Below are 27,670 nucleotides of genomic sequence, written 5' to 3' on the forward strand. Positions count from 1 at the left end.
GATGGTCTTGTGGCAGCGGTGGAGCCTGTGGACAGTGAGGAAGAGGAGGCAGAGGAAGAAGATGTTGACAACAGGAGCAGCATTAATCTGCAATACTTCCAGTGACACTCGGGTAAGACATTGTACGTTCATATTACATTTCAGTTAACTGTTGGACATTGTACAAGACAGCCTCTTACCTTATGTTTCTGGCCACTGACTTTACCCTTTGCCTTGTCTATTTTCAGATCCCTGTGCCCCACTCTAGTTCCTGATATGTGTACTGCTGCCCAATACAGGTCATACCAATGTGTATATATAACTGTACATATGGATTGAAACGTTTACAGCTTATTAACCTAATTAATATTGCAATCAATTGACAGACTCTGTACTTGTATTTGATCCGAGGGTGTTTATTTCAGTGCTCATAAGTAGAGGGGGATGTGCAATTGGCAGGGGTGATGGTGGAAGAAGGTCCAGGAATAGAGTCCAGTCTCTTGGTATCACAGGTGTATTGTCCAAGGGGGCATAGGAAGGGGAGTAATGGCAGTTCAAGGTGGACAGGGTGACATAGTGGGACAGTGTCTTGGCAATGTTCTCTGTCTTCTTCCTAGATCACAGGGACCGTTTGCCGGGTGGTTCTCCTTCTGCTGGGGGTGGTGTGCTGGTGGCCTGTTGTTCCTGTGGTTGGGCCTCCTGTCCACTAGCGCCGGTGGAGGGCTGTTCATCTGTGTGGCTAGTGTCAGGGGCCCGTTGTTGTGCCACTTCCTCCCTCATAGTCTTGGCCATGTCACTCAGCACCCCTGCAGTGGTGACCAGGATGGTGTAGATTTTTGTTAGGTCATCCCTGATCCCTAGGTACTGTCCCTCCTGCAGCCACTGGATCTCCTGCAGCTTGGCCAGTATCTGGCCCATGGTCTCATGGGAATGCTGGTATGCTCCCAGGATGTTGAAGAGAGCCTCGTGGAAAGTGGGTTCCCCGGGCCTGTCCTCTCCCTGTCGCACAGCAGTCCTCCCAGCTTCCCACAGTTGTCCTGTGCCTCTGTCCCCTAAACCGTTTGCCCACTGCCACTGACCCCAGGTCCCTGATCGTCCTGTGTTTGTGGGGTTGCCTTGGGTCTCTGTAGTGGTGGACACACTGCTGATTGACGTGTCCTGGGGACAGAGGGATGGGCCTGCTGGGTGAGTGCTGTGCTGGTGTTTGCTGAGGGGTGAGGCTCTGTGGTGGGTTGGGATTGTGGCAGGGGAACCGACTGTCCAGAGGTCCCTGATGGGCCAGGTTGGTCATCCTGATCCAGGGGTGCAGAGCTGCTGTCATCACTGTGGGCCTCTTCAGAGGTGGACTGGTTGTAGCTGGCACCTTCTCTCCGGTGATGTTGAGTGGGGGTCCTGTGGGGATGCAAATGCAGTGTTAATGTAACTGCGTGTGCCATCTTGTGCATGGGTGTGTTTCCCTGTATGATTGTGATTTCCCTGTCAACCTGGCCTTGTGTTCGTGGTGGCTTTGTGGGCTGGGTAAATCTCTGTGATGTGCTTCCTGTGGTGATGGGTGTCCATGCAGGTCTGTGATGGGTATCTATCCACAGGTGTTGCATGCAGGGCTTGGTACTGGGGTGGGTGGGTTGTGATTGTGGGGTCTATATGCGAGGTGGTGGAGTGATGAGGGTGAGGGTAGGGGTAGGAGTTTGTGATGGCATGCAGGTAAGGTGGGGGATATAGTAGTAAAGATTTGACCTACCAGAGTCCAGTCCTCCTGCTACTCCTGCGAGGCCCTCAGGATGCATAATTGCCAAGACTTGCTCCTCCCATTTTGTTAGTTGTGGGGGAGGAGGTGGGGGTCCACCGCCAGTCCTCTGTACTGCTACCTAGTGTCTTGCAACCATGGAACACACCTTCCCCATAGGTTGTTCCACCGCTTCCTGATGTCATCCCTTGTTCTTGGGTGCTGTCCCATGGCGTTGATCCTGTGCACAATTCTCTGCCATAGCTCCATCTTCTTTGCAATGGACAACTGCTGCACCTTGTGATCCGAATAGCAGTGGCTCTACCCGGATGATTTCCTCCACCATGACCCTTAGCTCCTCCTCAGAAAACCTGGGGTGTCTTTGGGGTGCCATGGATGTGGTGTGAGTGGTAGGTGTGAGGATGTGTGAGGTGATGTGTTGTGGTGTGTGGTGTGAGGTGCGTGGATGGTGTATGGGTGATGGTGTTCTTTGCCTCAGATTGAGTGGGTGCTCCTGCCATGTCTCTCTCTCAGTTGTCAAATCCTTGGGGTCATACAGGGTTGTGGATAATGTGGGTGTGTGTTTTATAGTGGTGTGAGTGTGTGGGTGTGGTGTGTGTGTATATGTGACAGGTGTGTGTAGTTTGAATTGTCCAATGTGGTGGTGTTTTGTAAATGTGTGTGTATTTTGAGCGCAGCGGTGTGTACCGGCAATAGTTTACCGCAGTTGAAAGACCGCAGCGGTGATTCGTGGGTCATGATACTGTGGGCGTGTTCCTGTTTGTGTAACGGTTTGGGTTTTGTTACCGCCAGTTTATCACTGACCTTTAGTGTGGCGGACTTGTGTGGATGTCTTTATAGTGGCGGATTTTTCTGTGTGGGTCATAATACCCGTAGCGGATTTCCGCCGCGGTCACGGTATGTTGGCGGACGTCAGCACAGCGGTAGGCTGCATTTACCGCCAGGGTTGTAATAAGGGCCTATGTAATGTCGTGGAGCTCGTACAATTTAATTGTCAATGGGTTCCATAGCTTTAAAGGATTTCAGCAGTGCATCCCACTGTAGTGCTATTGGTCTCTTCTTCAACCTGCTGTATTCCTCTGCAAAGCGCTCCACTCTCTGCTAGCCCACCATTTCTCCACCCAACTCTGCCTGCCATTGGGAGATCAGAGGCGCCATTGAGGATTTCCAGCACTTCGTCAGAAGGCATTTTGCCAGAAATATCGCTAAATCCACAAATCATGTCAAAACACTCTGGCTTTTGTGTGTAGGAAATAGGCCCAAAATACAGTGTTCTAGTGTGTGCCAGTGGTTCTGTTGGGCAAGGTCTACCACCGTCGATCTAATGTGAACCCAGTAAGAGGATATTAATGGGTAGTCCCATAACGTGTAGCAGCTAGGTTCCTGAGACCTGGGGCATCGTGGACACTTAGATGGAATCAGGCATGACATGGTGTGTACACTACAAATGAGGGACGGGGAGAACTAATGGTGCAGTGTATAGCCTCCCTATACTTACACTATCAAATAAAAAATACACAGTTCCAAGTTAAAAAGGAACAGTGTATCTGTTATTTTTTATTTTTTATTTTTTGTTTGATAATGACATGGTGTGTAGCCTATGTGGCGTGAGATAAGCTTGATGTAGGATGGAAAATTTAATAAATTTAGTGGTAATTGCGTGAATTTTTTGAGGCGATATTCTGAAAAGAAGGCCCATTCCTGGCCTCCTCTCATTTAGTCCGCAATGGAGCTAGGCAGACCAGCAGGTGTTTGTGAAGGCTGCGATAAAGCCAGTGAAACAAATGTCTCCCATGTCCGATCGTATGTAGTGCCAAAACTAGTTCATTGGGCGGGGGGAGTTAGTGCCGTGTTGGGCCCAGTGAAGGCGCACATAATCAATGACAGTAGCATGGTTTCTAAAGAGTGTCCCTGGAAGTCCATGAGTATGTGTCAGTGTGGTTCAGAAGGAGGCTATCAGCAAACAGGTCACCTTTGGTGTTGATCTCACTTTCCGACCAATGATGTAATCTAATCGCTGTCAGGATACCGGAAGCCGTGGCAAGGTCTAGCAATGGTATGTTTGAAGCTTAGGGTTTCTGAGGGGCGATGTAGCACAATGCAATTTCTAGTAGGAATTGGAGAGTCGTAATAGCAATGGGCTGTTTTCTGGCAAGGCGGAGCCTGGACAGAATATTTTATGGAATTTTCCCTGATTAAACATGGCCGTTGTATATCCGATTTTGGTTAAATTGTGTCCGGCAAGTTAATAGGCGAGTCATTGTAATTGTCGGGCTAAACAATATGATTGAAAATCAGGGGCACCCATTCCCCCTTCATCTGGTGGTAAATGGAGCTTGAACTGACTAACCCTGCTATGACCATTACCTCATATTAAATCAATTAATAAGGTATTGGGCAGTTTTATATATCGGAGCAGGGGCTACAGCTGTATGTTACTAAAGTGGTAGAGCAAGCATGGCAATACCACCATTTTGGTGATGGCCAAATGGCCTGCCAAGGAAAACGTTCTAATACCCTGGAAACTTATCTGTGGTTTGAGGGCACTGACCGTGTTCTTGAGATTGCCCTCGAGGACGTCAGCCAAGTCTTGATATACCTGGATGCCCAGGTAACGAAAATAGTGAAGTGTCACCTGAATACTCATATCTCCAAACAGGAGAGATGGCCTGGTATAGAAATTGCTAAATGAGAAAACATAGGATTTGTTGTTATTGATAAGTAGCTCATATAGTGCTCCAAAGGTATTAAGTAGGTCGGCCATATCGGATATATCTGTACAAACATCCTTTATGTAAATTATCAAATCATCTGCATATTATGATATTGTGTGAGTGGTAGGCCCTATTGGGATTCCCCAGGCATGGCCGTCCTGTCTCAGATGTTGGGCTAATAGTTCCAAGGCCAACAATGGCGATTGGATTGGAGTGGAGTGGAGTGGTGATAGTGGACAGCCTTGTCTGGTGCCACAGTGAACCAAATAAACGTTAGAAATATGTGGCCTTACGGCGGAATTTATAAATAGTAGTTGCACCCATCGAATGTAAGTAGGGTGTAGGTTAATGTGCCAGAGAGCTGCCACCATGAAATCCCAGCAGAGTGTATCGAAGGTCTAATTTAAATCTAAGGAGAAGCAACCCGCTCATAGAAGGACGCCTTTGACACGTCCATGATATGATACAGTCTGCGTGTGCTGGGTGAAATATTATGATTTGGAGCAAAGCTACACTGATCAATGTCAGGTGTTTCAGAATCATGGTAAATAATCTGCACCCCACCCCCAAACCCACATTTAAATATCCCACCATCTTGTGGAGGACCTCGCCCTGTGTCATCCTGCAGCTTAGGTCTGTAGAGCAATATGTCCCAAGCCGGGGGTGCGCCCAGTTGGATATGAGATAGTCTGTAAGTAGAACAACCTTATTTGGTAAGAGGGTGAGGAGCATAGGAGGTTAGCCCAAACTGCATGCATAGGGAGTCACACAGCTCCGTTGTTGTGAATCATTGTCAGTCGGTGGAACAGGCTCCCTGTCGAGTAAATGAAACGTTTGCCCCGTTCTCAGCGCCATCTTTGTCCTCCAGTCTTCACAGAATGTGTCCAGGAGCAATACATTAAGTGCACAGCGTATGAGCCTCTGGTTTCCACAAGTAGTCAGGTATTTTTAAAAAAGTACTTGCCCTGAGCAGCATGTCAGTAAATCTGTTGGGTCTTGGCTTGTTTCAACCGGGGTGTATGGGTTTCATTCCCGGTGATCGCCGCACCGCCTATAGCCCGCAGCCACCACATTCATTGCATCTAAGCCATGCAGGCTGCCACCAGCACCACACGAAGCAACCACACTGCTCCCTGCCCACGCCGGGACCACGATTAATGAGAGAGTTCTTTGAGCAAGCCCCGCACTGCACCACAGAGCCGCGCCTTCAGCTCCGGGCCGCCGATCCAAGGCCCAGGATCGGCAGCAGCGTGGAGCGCAACAGGCACTTAGCCCCAATCCTACTGCAACAACGTGCTGGGCTGCGTAGGTAGGCCCAGTGCCACGGACAGCAGCTACAGATGTAGCTGAATATAGGGTCAGGTTTGCTCGTCGCGTGGTGGCTATCCAGAGCTTGTTATGGTGCCAGGATGTCTAGAAAGTGCTTGGTGGAGTGCTGATAATTTGGCCGGGACCTCTGCCACTATGTGGCCATGCCCCACCGCCAATTTCGGACCTCTTTTAATGTCAAAAGAATGCAATGCCTTTGCAACCATATGATCTCTGAACACCTCGCTAGGGAATCCCAGGTACTTCCATTTTAATTTGTTAAGCTTATATTTCAAACTTGATTGTCATCAGTAGTAACACTGTCTTCCAGGTCAAGTCTCTAATGTCATTATTTATTGCTGTTCTAATAGCTTCCACAATATGGTGCTCGATTTCCACACAGGAGGTGGTTATGCCACTGGTGAATATGAATAAAATAGTCCTTGCCTTTACTCCTTGACTAAGGTATGTGAAAGAAAGAGATAGCATTCCTGGTCCTCTGTATCTAGAAATAGGAACTAGGTCAACACCAATCAAGAAATGGCTCAATCTAGCAAGCCGAATCTGATGAGAATGGGCAGATAGAGGATGGAGGTTCTTATTCTTGCACCAGAAACTGAATCTTTCGAGTTTGAGAGCATATGGTAGTTCAGATCTATCTGCTGGTAAGAGATGAGTCCTCTCTGTGGAGATCTTTTATAAGTCCCACTCCAGCTACTCAGATTTCAGGCATTCGGATGGAGTGAAATTGAGTCATAATAGGGTCAAGCCTGTCATTTTTTGTAGTGTAATCGATTGACTGTCATCGTGCTGGGTAGACCTGTGCACCAAAATATAACCCAAGCAGGGGATATTGGTATGATCTTGATTTGCTCCTTGTAGGCTTTGCCAATGCCCTTAGTAGTGCAGAGAGTCATAGGAACAACAACAACAAAATGTGGCATGAGAAGGTGCTACCCTGTCTCTCTGGTGGACACTGCCTGCTTGCCTGTTTAATAAGGCAACCATGTTGGTTGCTGGTTTCTCCTATTTACAGTCCCTTGCTGACTTGCATTGAATGTAATTCACCAAATCCTCAACATTCTCTGCAGATATTCAAATTTTATGAAAATGTGTTGTTGTAATCTTCGAGTTCCACAGCAATGGCACTAGTAGTAGCTTTTTCCATGTGCCGTCACATCTACGGGTATAAAATATTGAGGATATACTGTCAGTTATGATTTTGCCCTTGATTCTCTCTAGTACGGGCTGAAAGGCTTGAAGCTCTAGAGGAATCTACCTTCAGTCCTAAAATGTTGATGTGCAGTAACTTCTCTCGCTCTTGCCCCTGCTCTTCGGTCGTGAGCGGTCAACAGTGATGACACTGCTGGGGGAGTGGTTTGCAGATTTGCACTTAATCTCATCTTCAGAATGCAGACTCCAACAAAGGTGGCAGGCCATTTGGGGGGGTGCATTTAACAAAGTAACACATGTGCCTTGTGTCTGCAGGATCTCAGGGGCTCACATGGGTGACAGGCCACTTTATGGGTCATCTCTTGCCGATCTTTCACAGTGTGCGGTGCTTCAGCAAATTAAAAGGTAAAAGGAGTTAAAGAAGTGAGGCAAAAGCTTTCGGAGTTTAGGCATAAGGGAGTTGGTTTATGTAAATATGAAAAAGGGGAGACACGCGAGGTGGAGGGACCTCGTATAGGAAGGAGCCATGAGTTCTATGAGGAGTCTGGGTAGAAGTAAAGTGGGATACAAGGCAGAGAGAGATGAAAGAGTGGGAATGTGGGACCATTCTACTAAAGGGGAAGATGCAAAGGAGAGCTGTTAAAGAAGACAGAAGTACTACAAAAAAGAGGCTTATGATAGTGAATGCAGAGCTTTAAGTGAGTAGGAAGGAGCTAAGAGTTTAAGATAAGCGAACGGGCAGAAATGAAATAAAATGTGAAGCCAGATCAAGTTGAAGGGTGGGGAGGCTAGTTCTGTGGAGTCAGGTGTTAAGGGGAGTTGAAGGAGAGACTGATTTGGAGAGAGTAAGCTTAAGGTCAGTGATAAGACTGTGCTTTTAAGCAAATGCATTTTCAGTCCTTTGTAAAATTGGAGGAGATATTTAGGGCATCTTGTATCGACTGTTAGGGAGTTGAGTTTCAAAAGGATGGGGCTATACTGGAGCAGGACACTGTTATGGCTTTGCATGAACTGAGTCTATTGGATTCTGTAATTGCTGTCTTATTACTGTCAACAACACTACTGGCTGAGATTAATTCAAGCATTCCACATATCACGTTTTTTGCAAAATCTTAAGTACGACTGGTATGACCACGAGTGGGTCCTCACTGTGCCGCTGAAACCAAGCAGCACACGACTGAAGAGCCTCAACTAGGGTGAAACCGGTCTTGGCTTACTTGTGTTCCAGTTCAGCGAGGGCCTGGCTTGACAGTTCCTGCTGGACTGTTGTTATTGGAGCAGGACAAAAACTTATCTGAATATTGCTGGGTCTAATCTGATTAAAAACCATGGGCTGGGTTACAGCTCCAAGTAGTTACCAGTTGCTGGGATTAATTCAAGCATTCCACTCACCACTTTTTAGTTTTCTTCTAAGCTTGTTAATACTGCTCAAGTTCTTGATGGAACCAGGGATTTTATGAGGCTTTTAGATAGTCCAGGGGTTGATTGTGAATTACCTTGTATGTGAGGCACGCAAAATTCAACTTTGTTCTGGTTTCTTCCAGTGAAGATTTTTGAGTTCGGACAAGAAAAGCTCAAACCGTTTCATTCAAGATATCATCTTATCCGTCAAAATGTATACTAGCTTTCGTAGCCTTTGCTATGGCTTGAATGTTAAGCTTGGCATGTCTCTTTGCTGGATGTAACAAGATGGAACAATCACCTCCACAGCACAACTAAATAAGAAGCATCACCAGCCGGTTGTGATGGGGTTCTCTCATTCTCAAAGATATGAGCAACTTACCTAGCAGAATCAATTTCCCTTTCTAATGGAAAAATGAAACAGCATAACATATCATGGGATTTATGCAATGTCCTGCAGACTGGAAGCCGCTGGTTAGGTGGGATTTGAATCTCATGCTCTCTCATCGAATGCACAAGGCAATTAAACCTTTGACTTTGAGCTTCTTTATTGGGAAGCAGGAGTCCTGGGTGTTATGTTCTCTGAGTAGGGGAAGTAAATCTCCCTTAAAGAGTTTTAGATGAGGGCTCATCTGGAAGCCTGAGTCCCTGGAACAGTGCAGAGAGTTATTTTTAAGTGCAACATTGTAGCTACATTTCTTTTAAAGATCTACAACAATTATCCTGCTACAAATTTATTGAGGATAGCTCGATCTCCACTCATAAGTATTTAATGTTTGTTGTGCCTATTGCAGGAATTTCTGTTTTGCTACATTTTCTCCTGTACTAATGATGTGATCAATTATTATGGAATTGTCTGAGGATAATTGATAATGTCAAGATATTTCCATTCATTATATGCTCCTTTCCTCCCTGTGCTTCAAAACAGTACCTCCATCAACTTGTGGAGGATACATGAACTAACAGGTGCTTCCTTCTACTTGCAGGCCTTAGATACTTTGATGATTACCTCCAGTCTGGTTACATTAGTGCTGGAAGAGGATGGCACTGTGGTGGATACAGAGGAATTCTTCCAGTCATTAGAGGATAATACACACTTCCTGCTCTTAGAAGATGGCGACAAGTGGACACAAGTAAACCTTATTTTACTTTCTATTAAGAATATGTTTTTCTTTGTTTTTACAGAATCTTTTTATAAGCATTTTGAAAGCAATCATGTCCTTAAACCGAGGCCAGCAGACCCCAAGTTTCAAATACAAATCATTATTAAATGGATTTGCATGAGTACCTGAAGGCTCTTTGTTCCAAAAATTAAAGTGAGAAGCAATCTAGAATTGTCTCGCAGATAAAAAAAAAAAGTGAGAGGTGCAGTGGACAGGGCTTCCAAAGTTCACAGTAGAAGACTCTTAAAATTCTTGTGCCCCTTAGAAGGTGAGGATTGTAAATATCAAACAAAGCCTGGACATGGGACAGAAAAGATACCCCTTTTTGTTGCATCAAAAGTGTAACCAATTCAGACTGTGGGACTCTGCCCCAAAATGAAAAGCCACAAATGCCCTTCATGCTCTGCGGCATCCAATTGGTTAAGCAAAGAGTCTCTCCTATAAAACACCACTCTCAACTAAGCTGGAAATAAAATACTGACTTGAGTGTTCCACCTCCAGTAAATGACTTCAACAATTCCTGCATCCTTTTTTAACTTTTCCAAATCCTGCACAAGGTCATGTTGAGGAAATGCAAGATCCCCTGGCTCTGAAATATAACATTCTTTTAGGAAAACTGTTGCGTATCACCTCTCTCAAGAACTCATTCAGGAGTTCAGTGTGACTGGTGCACGTGCCCATCCCTATTCTTGTTCACCCTTTTTTTTGGCAGTGTAAATGCTTAATGCTTCTCGATGGCATCATAGTTGCCCCTTGCCACTCATGAACCTGCAACTTTTCTTTTAGATTTTTAGACTCCTTAATAGCAGGGTCACAGTTCTGTCTCAAGTTGGCGGTTTGCTTTGTATTTTCAAGTTTCTCCACTCTATCTTGTGTTTGTAGTACAAGGTCACAGTGCACGTTTGAAATTTTGAGGCCTTTGCATTGTTGTCATATTTTTGTTGCATGTATTGCTCCAATGCTTCAGATTGTGTCTCCTCCATTTGTAATTGTGTTTCTATTATGGTAACCCATGAAGGTCATCAGAACTCTTTCCACCTCTTGTCAAGCCATTCTTATCTTCATCCTTGTGTGAATCACCCATCCATGTCCCCCCCTAATCCTTGAGACTAGGATTTGAGGAAAACATAGCTGCACAAACCCTGCTCTACTCTCAGAAGCCTCCTCTGGAACAGAGGACTGACGTTTGATCCTCATTCCTGCTAGAAAAATCCTTCCATCCTGTGATGTCCCACAATCATGTACATGAAGAGAATCCCTTCAGATTCCCTGTGCCATATATGTGCATTCAAGGACTAAAGCGTCTTGGCTGTGACTGGCATGATGCCACTATCTAGTCTACAGCATAAGGAATGGTTGGCTTGCACCCTCTCACGGTGGTGAGGGAGGGAATTCTTGATCAATGCCCATCACTTTAGTTTCTGAGCACAATGCCAGTCCTGGACAGTCTTACTTCAGCCATCAGTTTAGTTGCATCATTTTCCTTTAGGGGTCTTTCATCTCCGTCCAGGCATCTGCATTGGGGTTCTCAAACTCATTGAAACGCCTGCCCACAGGCTTGATAGGACGTAGTGGAAGCTTATCAAAGTAAAGGAGGACTGTGAATTATTCGTCAGCAGGCAGTGTTATGACATCTCTGAGGCCAGCATTTATACAGCTGTAGGTTACTGCTCACTTCATGTCTCCTTGCCCCTCAGGCTGTCTCTGGAGCCTGTGAAACCGACAAAGCTTCAGCAGAGCAGAGTTTAGTGTGAAACCACTTCATATCAGCTCGCATGGCAGTGCCCCAAAATAAGTTAGGCCGAGTGATATCATAAGTTGTCTGCGCAAAGTTAGATATTTTCCGTAGGGTTGCCTTTACCAGTGCTGTCCTGTTACAGGCAATGTTTACTGTTGGGCTTCTGTCACAGGGCAGACCTTTTGCCCCTTCAGCATTTTCTTTCTAAAGGGGCTCACTAATATCAGTGTTGTGTTTGACTGTCATTTCTTGTTGTAGCACCGATCAACATCCTGTTGTGCCACCACTCTTATTGTTTATTATGTTTTGTGATGTTGCTCATACAGAACATACTTCCTGAAATTCGTATGTTTAAAATCAACATTTGTGTTCCTGAAAATGGCATGATGAAATCCTGTACTGTAATGCATTTTGCTGAAAGCATTTCTGACACAAGTATAATCATGCACATTAGTCTCTTTGATTTAAAAAAAAAAAAAAGAGACTTTGCTGCATGAAGGGGTAGAGTTAGAAAATTTGGAACTACAGTGCGGTGCCACATGCTGCAGCATGCTCTGTGGGGTAGTTAGTGATATAAACAGAATGATAGTGTCTGTGTATGTGCGCACAATTGTCCTCAACCTATGTGCAGGATATTCGGTTTCCATTGTGGACACCTTGTATATGGCTGGCATACTTCTCCATCTTGGACATGACTACCTTCCTTTCAATTTTAGTACTCCCTTTCCCCAATATTGGCTCAGGGTGGAAGAATATCCATCCCTTATCATACAGAAATATGTTTCCTCTGAGCACAGTGAAACTCAACCTTGACTCCCTTTTCTCTGTTTCCATTTGTTGCTGTGGAAATCAAGCTCTGTGGTTTGACCAACGACTTTGATCAGTTCTGATTGGTGCGGTCTGTGACTGAGGCAGAAGCGCCACTAAAACAGTAAAAAAGCTCAAGGATGTTCTTTTTCTTGATTGGAGGAATATTTAAAACTTCATCCAAGCTTATTCTTTTGTTGACTTTGTTATGCTGCAAGACCGCTGAATGGAATTAAACTAGCTTTCTAAAGGAATTACGTGTATTTCATCATGACTCCAAGGACGCTCTGCACACCAGTACATAGATGGTGTTTGCCAGAGATAGAGACTTGCAGGTGGCTGTCCACCTGAATGTGGAGCTTATAAGCCCTGTACTCTGGCTGTCTTTTCTTCTGCTGATCATGACAATTAGAGATCTTCCAAACTGCCCACTGTAAACACCCCTGACTGGAAGGAAGCTCTTCAGGGCCCTCTGTGGAGGTTGCCTCAAGGAAGTGAGTTGCTTACGAGCCAAGTAATCCTTTCAGTCCTCATGTCCAGAGTCGCCAGAGCAACCTCATCATCTACCAATGACCTAGAGCTGCAGAGAGTCTATTCTGCTGTAGAGTCAGAACCGCCTCATACAATCCCACTGCACTGCCCTGCTCTTCATTACTTGGTAAATTTCCTGACCAGGAAATTCAGCGTTGATTGATCTAGCACGTGCTGTGCATGATTTGTGACTAATTGAATTGATCACAAGTAGAATACTGTATTCTGCTGGAGATGCTGTCCAACAGAAGTTAAACTCCTTTTAGCTCTGACATGTGTCTTCATGCCATGCCACGACTAATGGTTGGAGGCATAAATTGATAATAAAACTGTGAATTGCATATTATTAACATTAGCTAAGTAAATAAAAAATTATGGTACAGAAACAAACCAGTCAATTCCACAAAATGTAAAACTCTGATGATATTGATTAAAACGAAACCGTTAAAAGTGTAGGAATAAAGATATGTGGTCTATCTGGCTACACGCCCTTACCCAATTACCAGAACATGAAATATTGTTAATTGCATGAGCTGAGGAGACAAATAATGAATTAATGTTGACAGCTGTTTTCTCATAAAACTCCAGCTTTAAACAGGTTCTAAACATAAATTTGTTAAATTGTGCGACAGCCTGATGATAGTGGCCCTGCAATATGTACAGATTTCTAATGGAATAAATATCATACAAAGCCATTTCCTGCATTCTTCAAGCAAAGCTGAGGACATAAAAGTATATTGGTGAAGGATAACAGTTTACAATTAGAAAGTTTACATACACTCGAAATAGGATGTTCCCTCCATTGTGGAACAAAGTCAAGAGTTGGCATTAGGCCAAAGTGGAAGCAAACCTGCTTATATTTTAGCCTTAGAGGAAAACACTTGTGTTTCTGCTTATGACACTCCAGGCTTGGCTCCTTTTGTTAATTTCTGATGTATCATCAATAAAGGAGATCATTTGAGGCTACCATTCACTTTCCTTTTAAACTCGGTCAAAGTAAACCCCATGTCACACCGGTCTGTTGGGCTTCAGGTCTCCACATTGTGACTAACTATTTCCACAAAGGACTGGGCTTTTGGTGATGGGCTATGATGAGTTCCCTCTATGAGTAGGACTTTAGTGGCTTGTTCTGGCCCATTTGAGTTTGATGGCCATGTTTTAAAGAGGTTTCGAGGCAAGCGATTGTTTAAATTAACCAAATTTCAGCCTTATTTTGTTTTGCAAGGCGAGCTCACATTATACTACTTATCCTTCTCCTAAACAAAACAACACTACCACTAACACACCTTTTCTAAACTGCCAGCTCATAAATGCTCGATCACTCTAAAAAAACAAGCAGCACATATACGACCTGCTCACAGACACACAACCTAACTTACTATTCATAACTGAATCCTGGTTGGGAGATGATATGGCACCAGTGTTGCACAAAGCCGTTTCTCCGGGCTATCAAACCATCACTCAAAACCGCATAGGCACGAGAGGAGGTGGACTAGCTATTATATTCAAACAGGCATTGAACCTCAGTAAAACAGACAACATCTCCATACAAGGTTGTGAAGCCCTCCTTACCACATGCCACCCTACTCCAACTTCCTCCTGTAACTTTCTCCTCCTTTACAGACCTCCACCTAACCACTCCACATTCCCAGATGCTTTTCTAGACACAGTCTCAAACCTTATTACACTGTACTCCAACCTATGCATTCTTGGGGATCCAAACATTTGGTTTGACAAACCCAATATGCCCCACCCAAAAGCTATCACCACTTGCGTAGTCGCATTGAACCTATATCAGATTGTACACAATCCCACACACATTGCTGGTCACTTCCTAGATGTCATTTTTGCTAAGCCTGAACTAGTTACTATTCATAGCATCATGCCAATCACTTGGTCAGACCACCATATGATAACTTTTCAACATACAACTCCACAAATCAACACACCCCACAACTACTTACATACATACACCTATCGACCATGGAGCAAACTGAATTTGGATCACCTAGAAACACAACTAACAGCAAACACAGATCTAGATACAATTAATTCTGTGCCAAAACTTTGAGTGGCTACAGGAAGCTTTTGATATCCTAATACCACTCAGAAAAACTAAACACAACAAAAGAAAACCAACACCTTTGAGAAACACAGAACTTAAAAAGATAAAGCAACAAATCAGGAAGTTGCAGCGGATCTGGCTCAAAACAAACACAGTCAAGACAAACTGCAGCTACACAAACTTAACAGGATATACAAATCATCAAGCTAAAAAAAAAAAAAATACTACTCAGACAGAATTCAAAATGCTCAATCTACAACCAAGGAATTTTATAAAATTCTCAATGAATTTCGAAAACCTACATGCATGGAAGGAAGTCATCCCACTACTCAAGATTTCACAAACAAACTGGCAACTCACTACACAACCAAGGCAGACACATTGGACTCCTATTTAAAACAGAAGAAAAACATCAGCACCAACCCCTTTCCTGAAATACCCTCTAAGAATAAACCAACCCAACCTCTACAGTCCTTCAAACAGATATCCCAGGATGAATTTATGGATTTGGTCAAAGAAAGCAGACCTTCTGACCCTTGCCCACCACAAATCTTCAAGAACATTCTTCTATCTACTTCTGCTGCCACACCTTTAAGAAGAATCATCAACAACTCTTTAACTTCAGGAACTTTTCCTGTAGACCTGAAAAAGGCATACATACGACCTTTACTAAAGAAAACAAACCTAGACCCGCAAGTCCCCAACAACTACAGACCAATCACAAATGGACCTTTCCTGGGCAAATTGATAGAAAGAGCAGCATTTGCCCAAATGTCAGAATTCATTGAAGACAATTCTATACGTTCAGACTTCCAAACTGGATTCCGCCCAGGAAGAAGCACTGAATCGGAACTCATAGCAATCTGGGATGATCTTAAAAACACAGTCGACCGAAATGGAGTTGCTGCACTACTTCTCTTGGACCTCTCGGCTGCCTTTGATACGGTTGACCAGGACACCCTAACTCAAAGACTCCACAAAGCCGGCATACAAGGGATTGCTCTCGACTGGATTACTTCTTATCTTCAAAAAAGATCTAATAGCATCCACTCGCCCCCCCTTCTCGTCCGAACCCTACCTCACAAAAGCAGGGGTCCCCCAAGGGTCAATCATCTCACCTTTGCTTTTCAACATCTACATGATATCTTTACCAGAACTGATTTCCATCTCACATGCTACAACTATGCAGATGACACACAAATACTACTTAAATGAGAATGCCCCAAAAACATTGAAAACTCACAAATCTTCAGTTGCCTCAGAGCCGTTGATCAGTTGATGACCTGGAGCCATCTCAAAGTAAATACCTCCAAAACAGAAATACTCATATGTGGTGACTGGAAAAATTATGACCCTCTGTGTGTCTGGTCTGACGATCTCGGACCACCTCCTCAATTATCCAAGGAAGTTAAAAACCTAGGAATCACCATGGATTCCAAGTTAACTATGAATGCCCAAGTGTACAAATTAGCACAAACAAGCTTCATCACCTTGAAGACTTTACGACGCATCTTCCCCCACCTCAGATTTCCACACAAGGTGCAAGCTACTATCTCGCTTGTACTATCCAAACTGGATTATGCCAATGGCCTCTACCGTGGATCATCTCTATCTGTTCTGAAAAAACTACAACGTATCCAGAATTCCACAGCCAGGCTACTATTACATGTAAAGCCGCAAGCCCACATCTCCCCTGCCTTGGGAGCACTACACTGGTTACACGTTGCCAGAAGATGCACTTTCAAGCTGCTTTGTATCACCCACAAAGCTATACATGGAACAGGACCGCTTTTTATCAGAAACAAAATTACCAAATACATCCAACAAAGAAACCTCCGCTCAAGATTGGCACCCCGCCTTAGAACACCACCATACAAGAAAAAGATTATAGGTGGTACATCCTTCTCCGTTCAAGTAGCCAAACTATGGAGTTCATTACCCCCAACTATAAGAGCCACAGATAACTTTCTTGTCTTCAGAAAACTGCTCAAGAGTTGGCTCTTTCCTTCATAACCACCATATTCAAACAACTATGAACTGCATATGCCTATGTTGATAAATATTTTTTTCTGATTATGTGTATATTTCTAGTTATTTCTAGTTTCTTTAGAAACTATGTATCGCTACTATGTCATAACAATAAAATACACACACACTCTTTAAACCTGTTTGACTAAGTATATTTTACCCATGGTTCTAATTATGTATTGTATGTGCATATGTGTGTGTATTCATGTGTGTGTGTGTGTGTGTGTGTATATATATATATATATATATATATATATATATGTATGTGTATATGTTGTTTCTGTGCTTGGCATGTTCGTGGGTCATTGCATGGCTCCTGGGTGGGTTGTTATACTAGATTTCTCTGAATTCCTGCTCTCATCTTATCACACGTATCTACCCATCATCATATGTCATGTCTTTATCAAACTATCCTCCATTCTCACTCTGACTTATCCCAAATCCTTTCTACTACTTTCATCTTCTAAATAACTCTGCCTAAGCTCTTCCCTCCGCTTCCACATCTAACTCACCAAACCTCGCTCTACTACCATGACCTCCCACATAACCCTACTAAATTCTCCCACATTTATCTCACCCTGCTGCTATGCTCTCTCTAATCCTTCCACATACTCTTCCCTCCCCCACCCCCCTTTACTCATCCCAAGCCTTTGTGTTGAGTAAATTAAGGATATACTCCCAATTAACACTTCTGGATTTCTTTCCTCCTCCACCCCTCCATTACTCCAGTCAATCTAACTCACAAACTCTCATATCCGCGGCTCAAATTAACTCATAATAATACTAAAACTGTACTCATTATTTCCCGATACTAATCCATCACTAATTCTTGTTGGGATCCAGAGTAGCGTGCTACTCACCGAAAAGCGCTTCGACGCCTCGTCAGGGGTGGTAAGAGCTATATAAATACGATTACAATACAATACAACAAAGGGGAAGATGCCTCTATGGGCCCCTTCCAAGACGTGAATGCATTTCCACCAACTTTGAGTTGGTGGTAAAATATCAAGGTTTTGCGACCGCATGTTAGGCGCAAAAGCTTGATACTTAACACTGGAAATCACTATTTGGAGGGGATGCTTTAAACACGCTTCTTTTCTGTACCCAAACTGCTAGTTTGGAGAGTCATAGTTTGGAAGTTTTAACATTTAAAAAAGCATTTCTGCCATTGCAGATGGCCCTATTCCGCGAATTAGGCCATTTGCGACAGCAAAAATGCTTCGTACAAATTCCCCACAGTCCTGTATCTTTGTGACATAACATAATAAGTCCTTATATCTATAGTTTTACTATATTAGGATGACAATCAATGCCCGGTCATCAGTATAACACAAGATTGGGGGGTGTGGGGGGGGTGCTCTTGAAAATGGTTAGAGGGGCTTGTACTTCTAGATTTTTGCTTCTTTACTTTGGAATGTATTTGATCCATTTTTATTAATGGTATGTTAAAGGTGGGTTTTTTTCCCTGTGAGAAGGTATCTAGCTTATTCCAAATGGAGTTGTTTTTCATGAGGTTAAATTGATAGAGTGTCATGTTAGCTGCACTTTTCAGAAAATGTAACCATTCCAACCAAGTATGAACAGGCAACTAATTCTCTGATTTCGAGCCCAGCAGGATAATTTTGACTGCAAGAGTCAATAGCACATTCAGCACTATTAGATCTGTGCTATGTCCAATTTTGCCCGAATAAACAAGCATATTGTTGTTGAGTCTCCAGAGACCACATGCTCATATGGCAGCTAGAGTCCGTTATACAAGGCAGAGTAATTTAACTGAGGATTTTCAACAATCTCTGGGGTAAGACATAGATGTGTCCTGGCGCCATTTCACTTTTTACTCTTTATAAATGGTCCTGAGGATCATCTGATTTGGGTGAGGGCAGATATCCCTAAGCTTGGTGCTCAGGAAATACCAGCCCTACTTTATGCGGACGACGCTGTTCTTAAGGCTCGAGCAGTTAATGGCCTCCAGTGTTTACTAAATGCTTTTAATTATTTTATTGATAGCCTAGGCCTAGCAGTCAATCACTCTAACTCTTTCATAATGACATGTGGAATCAGGCAGGCCAAGACAAGGACATTTTTAGTGCGAGGTGGAGAAATTAAGAAAATCCTACATTTTACATATTTAGGTATTCCATTTGACATTGATCTTAACTGGTGATTTTTATTGAATGTAAAGGTTTTGCAGCTCCAAAGGTCCATAGACGCGGTCTTTAGGTTTGCAAAAAGGTTGGGCCATAAACCAGCAAGGGGAATGGCTTAGTATCTCTGAAATTAAATGTGTTTCTATTACTCAATATAGTGCAGGGATTTGGGGATAGATTAATTGCACTTTATTGCAGAGAGCTCACAGCAAGTTCATACGAAGACTGCTGGCAGTCCTGCAGTGCTCAGCAATATCTTTTTGCCATAAGGAGGTGGGGTTTACTTTTTTTTTTTTTGGGAAGATCTTGTTAAACTACAATCCCTCCCACTATGGGCACGAATCTGGATGATCCCGGAGGCCCATCTGAGTTGACTTATTTTGAAGGACTGCCTAAAGATGGATGGTGCTCTGAATATTCCTTGTCTGAACTATGTCCGGTAGAGTTATGAGAGGGTGGGGTTTCCAGCATTCTATTCTGATCCGGATAGCCTGGCGAGCATCTGAATGAGTAAAGTGAAGGGACTTTGTTTAGAGTCTATGCTTAAAGAAAGTTTGCAATCTGACCATAAGGAAGGGAGAGGCCCTGTAAGTGTGGTGTCCGTGTATATGGCGCTTTATTTACAGGTTGTAGACAATGAGAGGCATAAGTTCTTGTTGACTAGATTTCGGTTTAGCACATTGCACGTTTTATTGGCTTTCCCCAATAGAGGGACATTGTTTTTATCTCTTCCACCATGCCATTGTGAAGCCCCTGCAGATCAATATACATTGCATCTTACCTTATTTTGTACATTTTTTTTGAAGGAAAGAAGGAATTTTTTTCGCACATTTTTGTGGGATGCTGTTTTTAGGTCTCATACAGCAGCTTTTGCTTTCTTGCAAGGCCTGGACAATGAATATGTGATTGTGGCTGTGTTGAATTTTAAGTGTTTTAAAATTATGATGTTCTTATTGAAAATAGCCTTAGGTTTTTTTATTGTATAGTTTTAATGGTTTTACAGTCTGATGATTGTTTGGATATAATGGAACTTTTATGGCTGATTTAAGCAGAATAAAGTATTTTGACTGACTGACTGAGACAAGTGTTATAGTCACATCAATAGTTTAATATATTTATTAATGTCTTCGCACAGTTGTTGAGAATATTAACATTGAAATAGCATATGTATCCAGCTAATCCCTCTGTGATTGACATCTTCAGCAAGTATATGCCAATTACATGAGTGTAGATTGGGTCCAGTGCAATCAATGTACAACAAATAGTAATGTCTGCACCATGTTTGGAATGATTTTAGATGGGATTGAGGAATATTAAATATTCAATCTTCTTTCTTGTTTTGCAATTTGTACCCCAGATGAGCTAGCTTCATTTTTTTCTAGTCTTTCCTGTCTAACTGAAATGGACCCCAAAAAACATGGCGAGAGGAGTTTATAAACCTCTGAGACCACATGGCCTTGCTTGAGACCTTTCTTAAAACATCTAGAAGTGCTGGATCCCACAAGTGTCCCAGTTGTGATACAGCTACCTTTAACTTTAAAACATTATAATGCTCAGCTATGCAAATCATATATATATTGAATTTCTGTATTTGCCCCAGGCATCTGCGGAGGACCCAGACGTTGTAGTAAGATATATTTTATCCACCAAAAAGTACATGAAATTTGTGCACCCTGGATTTTAAAGTATTTACAATTCCATAGAGATATTAAGGCCATTTTATGTGTTTTCCTCCCAAGTGTGGCTTCCAATTGGAACAGAGCTGACACTGTAGAGCTCATGATTTAATGCGACTGAGGCACTTATATTTTAAGGGAGGTTATGATTGATATGATATTGGCTGTAGCTACCAATTCTTAGTTTGTACCTTTTGGGCTAGAGGTGGTTTGTGTGAGGATCTAATTGCTTTCTTGTATTATTGTGTGATATTTATGAAAATCAGCCAGGTTAATTCCTCCCAAACACTTTTGTCAACTCATTTATTTAGAGATACTGTGGCTTTTTAGATTTCCATAAGAAGGATAAGATCAGTTGGTCATGTTTCTAAAGAAATCACCTGAAACAGGAAGCATACTAAATACATCGTTAATCTTCAGGGTTATCATCATTCTAATGATCTCTCCTCTGTCGTACTGAGAGATTTATTTTGCTGGCCATTCCTTCAGGATATTGGCGGTTTTACTCGGTTAACATTTTTTATGGTAGAGAGTCGATTCTCGAACGCAACTATTAAAAAAAAAAAAATCCCATATACTTCAGCAATTTGGATTGACTCCAGAGTTTCCTAACACAGCAGTGGTCAAGGTAAAGTTGAGCGCTTAACTATGTTTAGGGTTTACCCTGACATAACTTATTTATTGATGTTCTCCAGTAACGCCAGGATTGCTTTGTCAACCTGCGCAGTGAAAACAATGATATTATCTGCATAGACCTCAACTTTATAGATCATTTTTATCTGTGGTGATTTCCACTAATCTGTTGTCCTGCCTAAATATCTCCAGGAAGGGTTTGATTACCAAGAGGAACAACAGGGATGAAAATGGGCATCCTGGTCCAGTGACTCATCTCCCCTAGTTTAACTTAGGCTAACATTATTTTCACTCTCGTGTTAATGAGGCTCCGAAGAAAAGGCCATAATCAGCCAGATAAAGTTCCTCAAAGGCAAATCGATAGAGAATTGGTCGTAGAAATGGCCAGGCATCTTTATCACATCCCTTTTCTGTGTGTAAACCAGTTGCCGAAACTGGGAAGGAAATCCGTTTTGGTTACTCAGTTACACGGCAAAAGAGACGGTTGTTATCTCCGGAGAGTCTGCCCTTCACGAAGCCCATCTGTCTCCGGTGAATACGAGTTTGGAGATGTGGTTCTTTTCTGTTTGTGGATTTTGGCAAACATTTTACAACTAATATGTAACAACAATATGGGTCTGTATTTATTTTTGGTATTCATCAGATCCTTTTCAACTATTGTAGCTTCCACTGTCGTTCTCTCTATGGTTCTTGATTTAGTATATTATTCGAACAAACAAAAGAAGGGGTTTGTTATTTTATCGCTCTTCTGTAAAGCAAGCATTGGCAAAATCAATAGGTTCAGCCTTCGGCACCTGTTTTATTGGCTTTGCCAATGATTGGAGCCCTGCTGGTAGCATCAGTGTGTAGACTCCAGCCGCGGTGAGCTCCACCAGCACCTGCAATACAGGCTTTGTAAATCACCTGGCAGTGTTGCATGCATCCTTCCGTTCTTTGTCCAGCCGACTTAAGCTCTTGTGAAACACTTTGTAAATGTTTACTTTTTAAAACGATCTAAAAGGAAGTCCTTGTAATGTTATGTTAAATTTCCAGTAGAGAGCTGTGCCCACTAGATGGCACAATATGCAGAGAGACAGGATGTCATCCAGGATTGTATTCCTGTTTAACCATAAAAGTTTATTAGTCTCACAGCAAATGTTTATAGATTGTACATGTCTGCCTTGGTATTACGAAGGTGTGTGTGTGTGTGTGTCTCAAACAAAGTGTACAGGGACGTTATATTACAGTTAGGAAATAGATTTTAAAAACACCTTAGAAATTCACTAAAAATCCAAAGGTTACAGGGACGTTATAGAGTTAGATTCAGATTTGTACACGCACTAAACCATAGAAATGTAACTGTTCTAGTTAGTTATTTCAAGTAATTATAACTCGTGCTCTAAGGTAACTATAACTCGCAGCCTCGCCATGCTCCGTTTTCTCGTCAATACTTTTACTGCAAATGTTAGTGATATTATCAATGATGTCACAGAATATATCATGAGTGGTGTAATATATGGGGTCATTAGCGGTGCATGGCAAGTACACAAGTTATAGTTACTTGGAATAACTCTAACAGCTACATTTCTATGGTTTTATGCATGTAAAATCTGAACCTAACTATTACGTCTCTATAACCTTTGGTTTTTAGTGAATTTCTAGTTTTTTTCTAATGTTATGTAAGATGCCCATCGCAATGCACGGTAGAGGGGTTTGACGCAAGGTCTAGCCTGTCATTGTGCTGCCCCCAACCATGCTTGCTGCTCCTGCCCCCATCTTCCTTGCCATCTATTGTCCAGTCTATGCCCCTGTCCCTGTCTCTGCTCACTCCTGCTGCCCTCCGATGCCTAATTCTATGTCCCATCATTTCCTTCCTGGTTATCCTCATGCTTAGCCTGCTGCCCCTACCCTCCTTCTCCCTGTCCTCCAATGTCTATGTGTATGCTCCTGCTCCCTCCTTTTTGCCCATCATGTTCCATGGACCTGCCACTGCCTGTCCTATCTACTCTGCGTGTTCTGTTGAGCTGCCACTGCCTCTCCCACCTGCCTGGCATGGTAGGATGGTTGCCATCTGTCCCTCCCACCTCCAGCCCGCTGGTCCGAGTTCTGTGCCCCATCCCCTTCCTTCTGTTCTACATGGTCCATTTTGCTGCCACTCCCTTCTACCCTACTAGCTCTGTTGTACTGCAATTGCTCCTAATGCCTGCCCTGCATGATTTGTTTTGAAGCCCTGTTGAAAATGGGGTCTTTGGTTGGCAGTCAGGTTACTCCCTGTCCAAGCAAGGACCCTCACCTTAGTCGGGGTCAAGGAGAATCACACTCAGTTACCCCCCGCTCACTCCCTCAGTAGCTTGGCATGAGCAGGTAGTATTTTTTATTTTTTTTTGCATTTAGAAACCAAACACCAACAAAAATACAAAACAGGGTGCATAAGACAGTCTTCTGGGAGGCCCCACAGTAGATGCAAGATTGACCAAGTTAGCAAATTAATCACCAGGAGAGACCTAGCCCTTGCATGGGCACCTCCATTCAGTATCACAAGTGAACGTTAGAAACAGAAAACAGCAGAGGGGGAAGAGAAAGAGGTAAAGTGAAGGAAGGGGAGAAAGCAGCGCTGCCATCAGAGCACCCACACAGAAGGGGGGCCGTGCACTATAACTTATGAAATATAACCATCATGGCCAGAAACCCAAGGGGCAACACAGAAAGCTAGTCTTCTCCCTGTGCTCAAAGTGCCAGAAAAGCTTTTAAGGGGGCCCATATCTGTCGGACAGGAACCCTCCGGCAGCAGCTCCTAGTACACCACCAGCTGCTCCTGGCAGTATGCAGCATCTCTCAACCAATCATCACAGCAAGGTATCTGCTTCTGCACCTAGGACATCGCCACCCTGCGCTTACCCAGCAGTAGCAACAATCCCACCAACCTTCTGGATGCGGACGGTATCTCCTCCACATAACCCAGACGCGCCATCATAGGAGCGAGCGGCAGCGCAAGCCCAGTCATCTCCCCAAGTGCATGGAACACCTCAGACCAGTATTCACACAGCGCCCCGCAATCGCACGCCAAATGGATGAAATCCGCCTCCAAGGCCGAGCAGTGTACATAATTAGCACCCACTCTGAGCCCCATTCTCTTCAGTCGACTGGGCGTGTAGTGCAGCCGATGCAAAACGTTAAAGTGGATTAAGCGCAATCTGTAATTAGGGGCGAGCTCCCGCATCTGAGCACAACAATAGTGCCACTGCCTCTCAGAAATAGTCTCGCCCAAGTCCGCCTCCCAGAGTACCCTGGCCTTAGAATCAGCCAGGGGCTCCGCGGTCTGCAAACAGGCATACAAGTTCGTAATAAGACGGCGAACAGCCAGCACTTTGTACGATAATTCCAACGCACGGCACAAGGGAGGCTCCACCGGAAAGCAGGGGTATCGCGCCTGCAGCAGGGCCTGAATCCTAAAAAAGAGCAAGCGATATAACTCAGTGTCACTGCATGCTCCCAGCGCATCCTCCTAGGAGATAAACATTCCCGCGAGAACCAGGACCTCAAAGCAACCATATCCAACTCCCGGAGGCGCTACAACATCTGATCATCCTCCAGCAGGAGGAGGCCCACCGCAACGCACACTGGCATCGACGGCGCATAAACCTTGCGCACTCCTGCCCGCTTTAACAAATGCGTCCAAGCCCGCACCGAGCACCCTACAGTATCCAAACCCCGCCGACTGGGCCTAGGCATTCCTCCAGGCACCTCTTCCAGTCTGTCTGGCCAAACCGAGTCATGCTCAGCCACCCAATGCAGCAAATAACGTATAGGATGCAGCCTGAAATGTATAAAACGCGCCTGCCTGCAGTAATAATAAAGCTCCAAATCCAGGGCTTCCAGCCCTCCCTGTTCGAACGGTAGAGTCAAAGTCTCCCATGCTATTCTGGGTTGTCCCCACTCCCACACAAGGGTCACAAGTAGGGACTGCAGCAGCCTCAAAAAGCCAGCGGTGAGCATCGGGGAAGATTGACAAAAAGATACAAGAATTTGGGCAAAACCACCATCTTTGCTATCTCTATGCACCCGGTCAGTGACAACGGCAGCGAGCGCCAGACCGCCACCCTATCTTCCAGCCACGCACTGCTGCGCCGCAGTTAGCTCTCACAGCGGCCGTATGCTGAGGTCTGGTCCGGCTCGCCCGGTCCGCCACCATATCCAAGACCACATTAAAATTACCACCCCATAAGATGGAGCCAGTGCCCATCGAACCTATCAAACTACCCCAAAAAACACAGGCTCATCTACATTGGGCCCATAAAGTGATACCAAACAGAACGTCATACAAAGTGCCTCTAAGCATGACATAGTGCCCACCCTGGTCAACGAGTGCGCCACAGCAGTCCCTTCCGAATCAAAATTGCCAATCCTCGTGCATTACCCTACTACATTGCCATGTTACTTTCACACAGCCAGCCAGCCCTCACCTTCATACCCTCGACCAAATTGGTCTCCTGAAGCATGCAAATATCAATCGCCTGGCACTGTATTTAAGCCGACAGCAAACGCATCTTGCAGCCATCATTCAGCCCCCTGACTTTCCAAGTGAGGCATCTAAGAGCTGTCGCACTAGTACTCGCCATCCCAGCAACCAGTCAGTCTCATAACCTCCCCAGTCATTCCGCAGAAAGAAAAGGGAAGGAGAGGAAGGGTAGAAAGTATAGCAGGAACTTTCCCAACAACCAAGAACTCACAATCCCATCCACGCCAGCCCCCCAAACGGGCCCGTCCAGAAAACCCACCCTCAAAACCCCATGAAACACAGCAAAAATCTGATTAGGACTCATCCAAGGAAGCAACAGCGAGGCCATCCGTGAACTGCCCTGATGAGGTGGATGAACTGGAGCATCAAGAAACTGTCTACACCCCGGTACCAACACTCCAAGGACAGCCCGGGCCTAGTCCGGCCCAGATCCACCACACAGACAAAGGGGCACTGCGAGCCACAACCATGTGATCAAGTTTAGTCAGTGTCACTGCCATCAGGGGCCCTGCATCTGCGCCATTGCGCCGGTCGAAGGCACCTTCCTTGGAATAGTCTTAACGTATCTGGCAGCCAGTTGCGGATCTGTAAAAAAAAAAAACGGAGCTTGCCCTTATGTAAGACCCGCAGCTTGGCAGGATAAATGAGGGAGAACTTGGCATCCGTCTGACTCAGGGTGCGCTTAACTGGGAGAAACGCCTTGCGAGCAACCTGCACCCCAGGAGTATAGTCTGGAAAGATGTGGAGCTCCGTATTATTGTAGATCACTGGACGACGTTCATGAGCCAGCCGGAGTATGGTGTCCCTGTCTTGATAATTCAACAGGCGCACAATGATGGGATTCGTCGGCACCACCGGTGGGGGCCGGGCGCCAAACAACCGATGCGCCCGCTCCACCACCAACACCTGAGAGAGCTCACTGGGAAAAAGTGATGCATACATAGTCTCCATGTAGTCTTCCATGCGGGCCATGGCCGTCGACTCCGGCAAGCCCAAAATGCGCACATTGTTGCGGCGGGAACGGGCTTCAAGGTCCCCGTTTTTATTGCAGATAAGTTCTACCACTCGCTCCATCAGCAGCAGCTTCTGTCCATCCTCACGGCGGCCATCCTCTAGATCTGATGTGCGATACTCCACCTGTTCAAGATGGGTGGTGCTCCTTCAAGCGATCCATCTGTTCAGCCAGATGGTCCAGTTTCCCATCAATACTAGCCAGGCTGTGTTTAAGGTCAACAAACATTGCTTTCACAGAGTACAATTGCATGTCCTCCTCTCGGGGCAGGTCGTCCGACGATCGACCAGCCTGGCCACTTTTCTTCTTACCCTCAAACGCGAGTTTGGGCTGCTTCTGGGTCCGCCTTCATCATAGCAGACAGCACTGGCCACACTGCTCAAGTGTACACCCTTGAAAACACCAACGCGGAGAGTCACCCAGACAGAAGGGAGGCCCAGGCCCGTAGTGTCGGGGACCTCCCCAAAAAATTAAATAAAGAAAATGCGCTGTTACCGGGTCTCAGTGGTGGCTAGCTCTGCCGCAGCCATGCGGCACAGGATACAGATGCCGCACCAGCCGAGCGCCGCGGAAGGCCCCCGCTCAAAGACACCAGGCAGGGCCTCCAAATGCCACTTTCAAAAATAGGGGATGGGCTGTCACCATGCCGCTGCACCCTCACAGCAGGCCCCAGCCTCTTCTCAGGCCTCCATAGTGCGATTTCCACCCCCCCGCAAGGGGATCGCCGTAGCACATGTCGTAGGCCCAGCAAAAGAGTGGAGCACAAATGTAGCCCCGCCCAGGCCGCCCGCACCTCCCGCTGCTGCCGATCGGGCTCCCCCTTCCCCCAAGTCATCACCTGCAACAGCCTCTGCGGCACAGCCAAGAAGCCTCAGGGCCACAACATAGCAGAGAGGGGCGGGGACGCCGCACCACACTGCCGACCACGGGAGTGCCTCTATCCCAGGCCGCTCCCGCGTTATTCCAAAGAAGACGGCACCAGGCCCAGAGCCGCCTCCATGCTCTGCGGCCGGTCACCGCTCCCAAAAGGGAAACTCCTTTCCTGCGATC

General features: G+C 44.9%; 1 protein-coding gene across 1 annotated transcript in view; it reads left to right on the forward strand.

Moving 5' to 3' along the window:
- The window catches only part of CIDEA (cell death inducing DFFA like effector a), a 205,567-nt gene that overhangs the window by 94,623 nt on the left and 83,274 nt on the right, over nucleotides 1-27,670 (forward strand). Inside the window, exon 3 of the mRNA XM_069219754.1 lies at nucleotides 9,309-9,455. Within this exon, the coding sequence (XP_069075855.1) occupies nucleotides 9,309-9,455 (147 nt within the window). The remainder of the gene's footprint in view (nucleotides 1-9,308; nucleotides 9,456-27,670) is intronic.

The sequence above is a fragment of the Pleurodeles waltl genome, chromosome 2_2 (genome assembly GCF_031143425.1).
Source record: "Pleurodeles waltl isolate 20211129_DDA chromosome 2_2, aPleWal1.hap1.20221129, whole genome shotgun sequence".
Lineage (NCBI taxonomy): Eukaryota > Metazoa > Chordata > Amphibia > Caudata > Salamandridae > Pleurodeles > Pleurodeles waltl.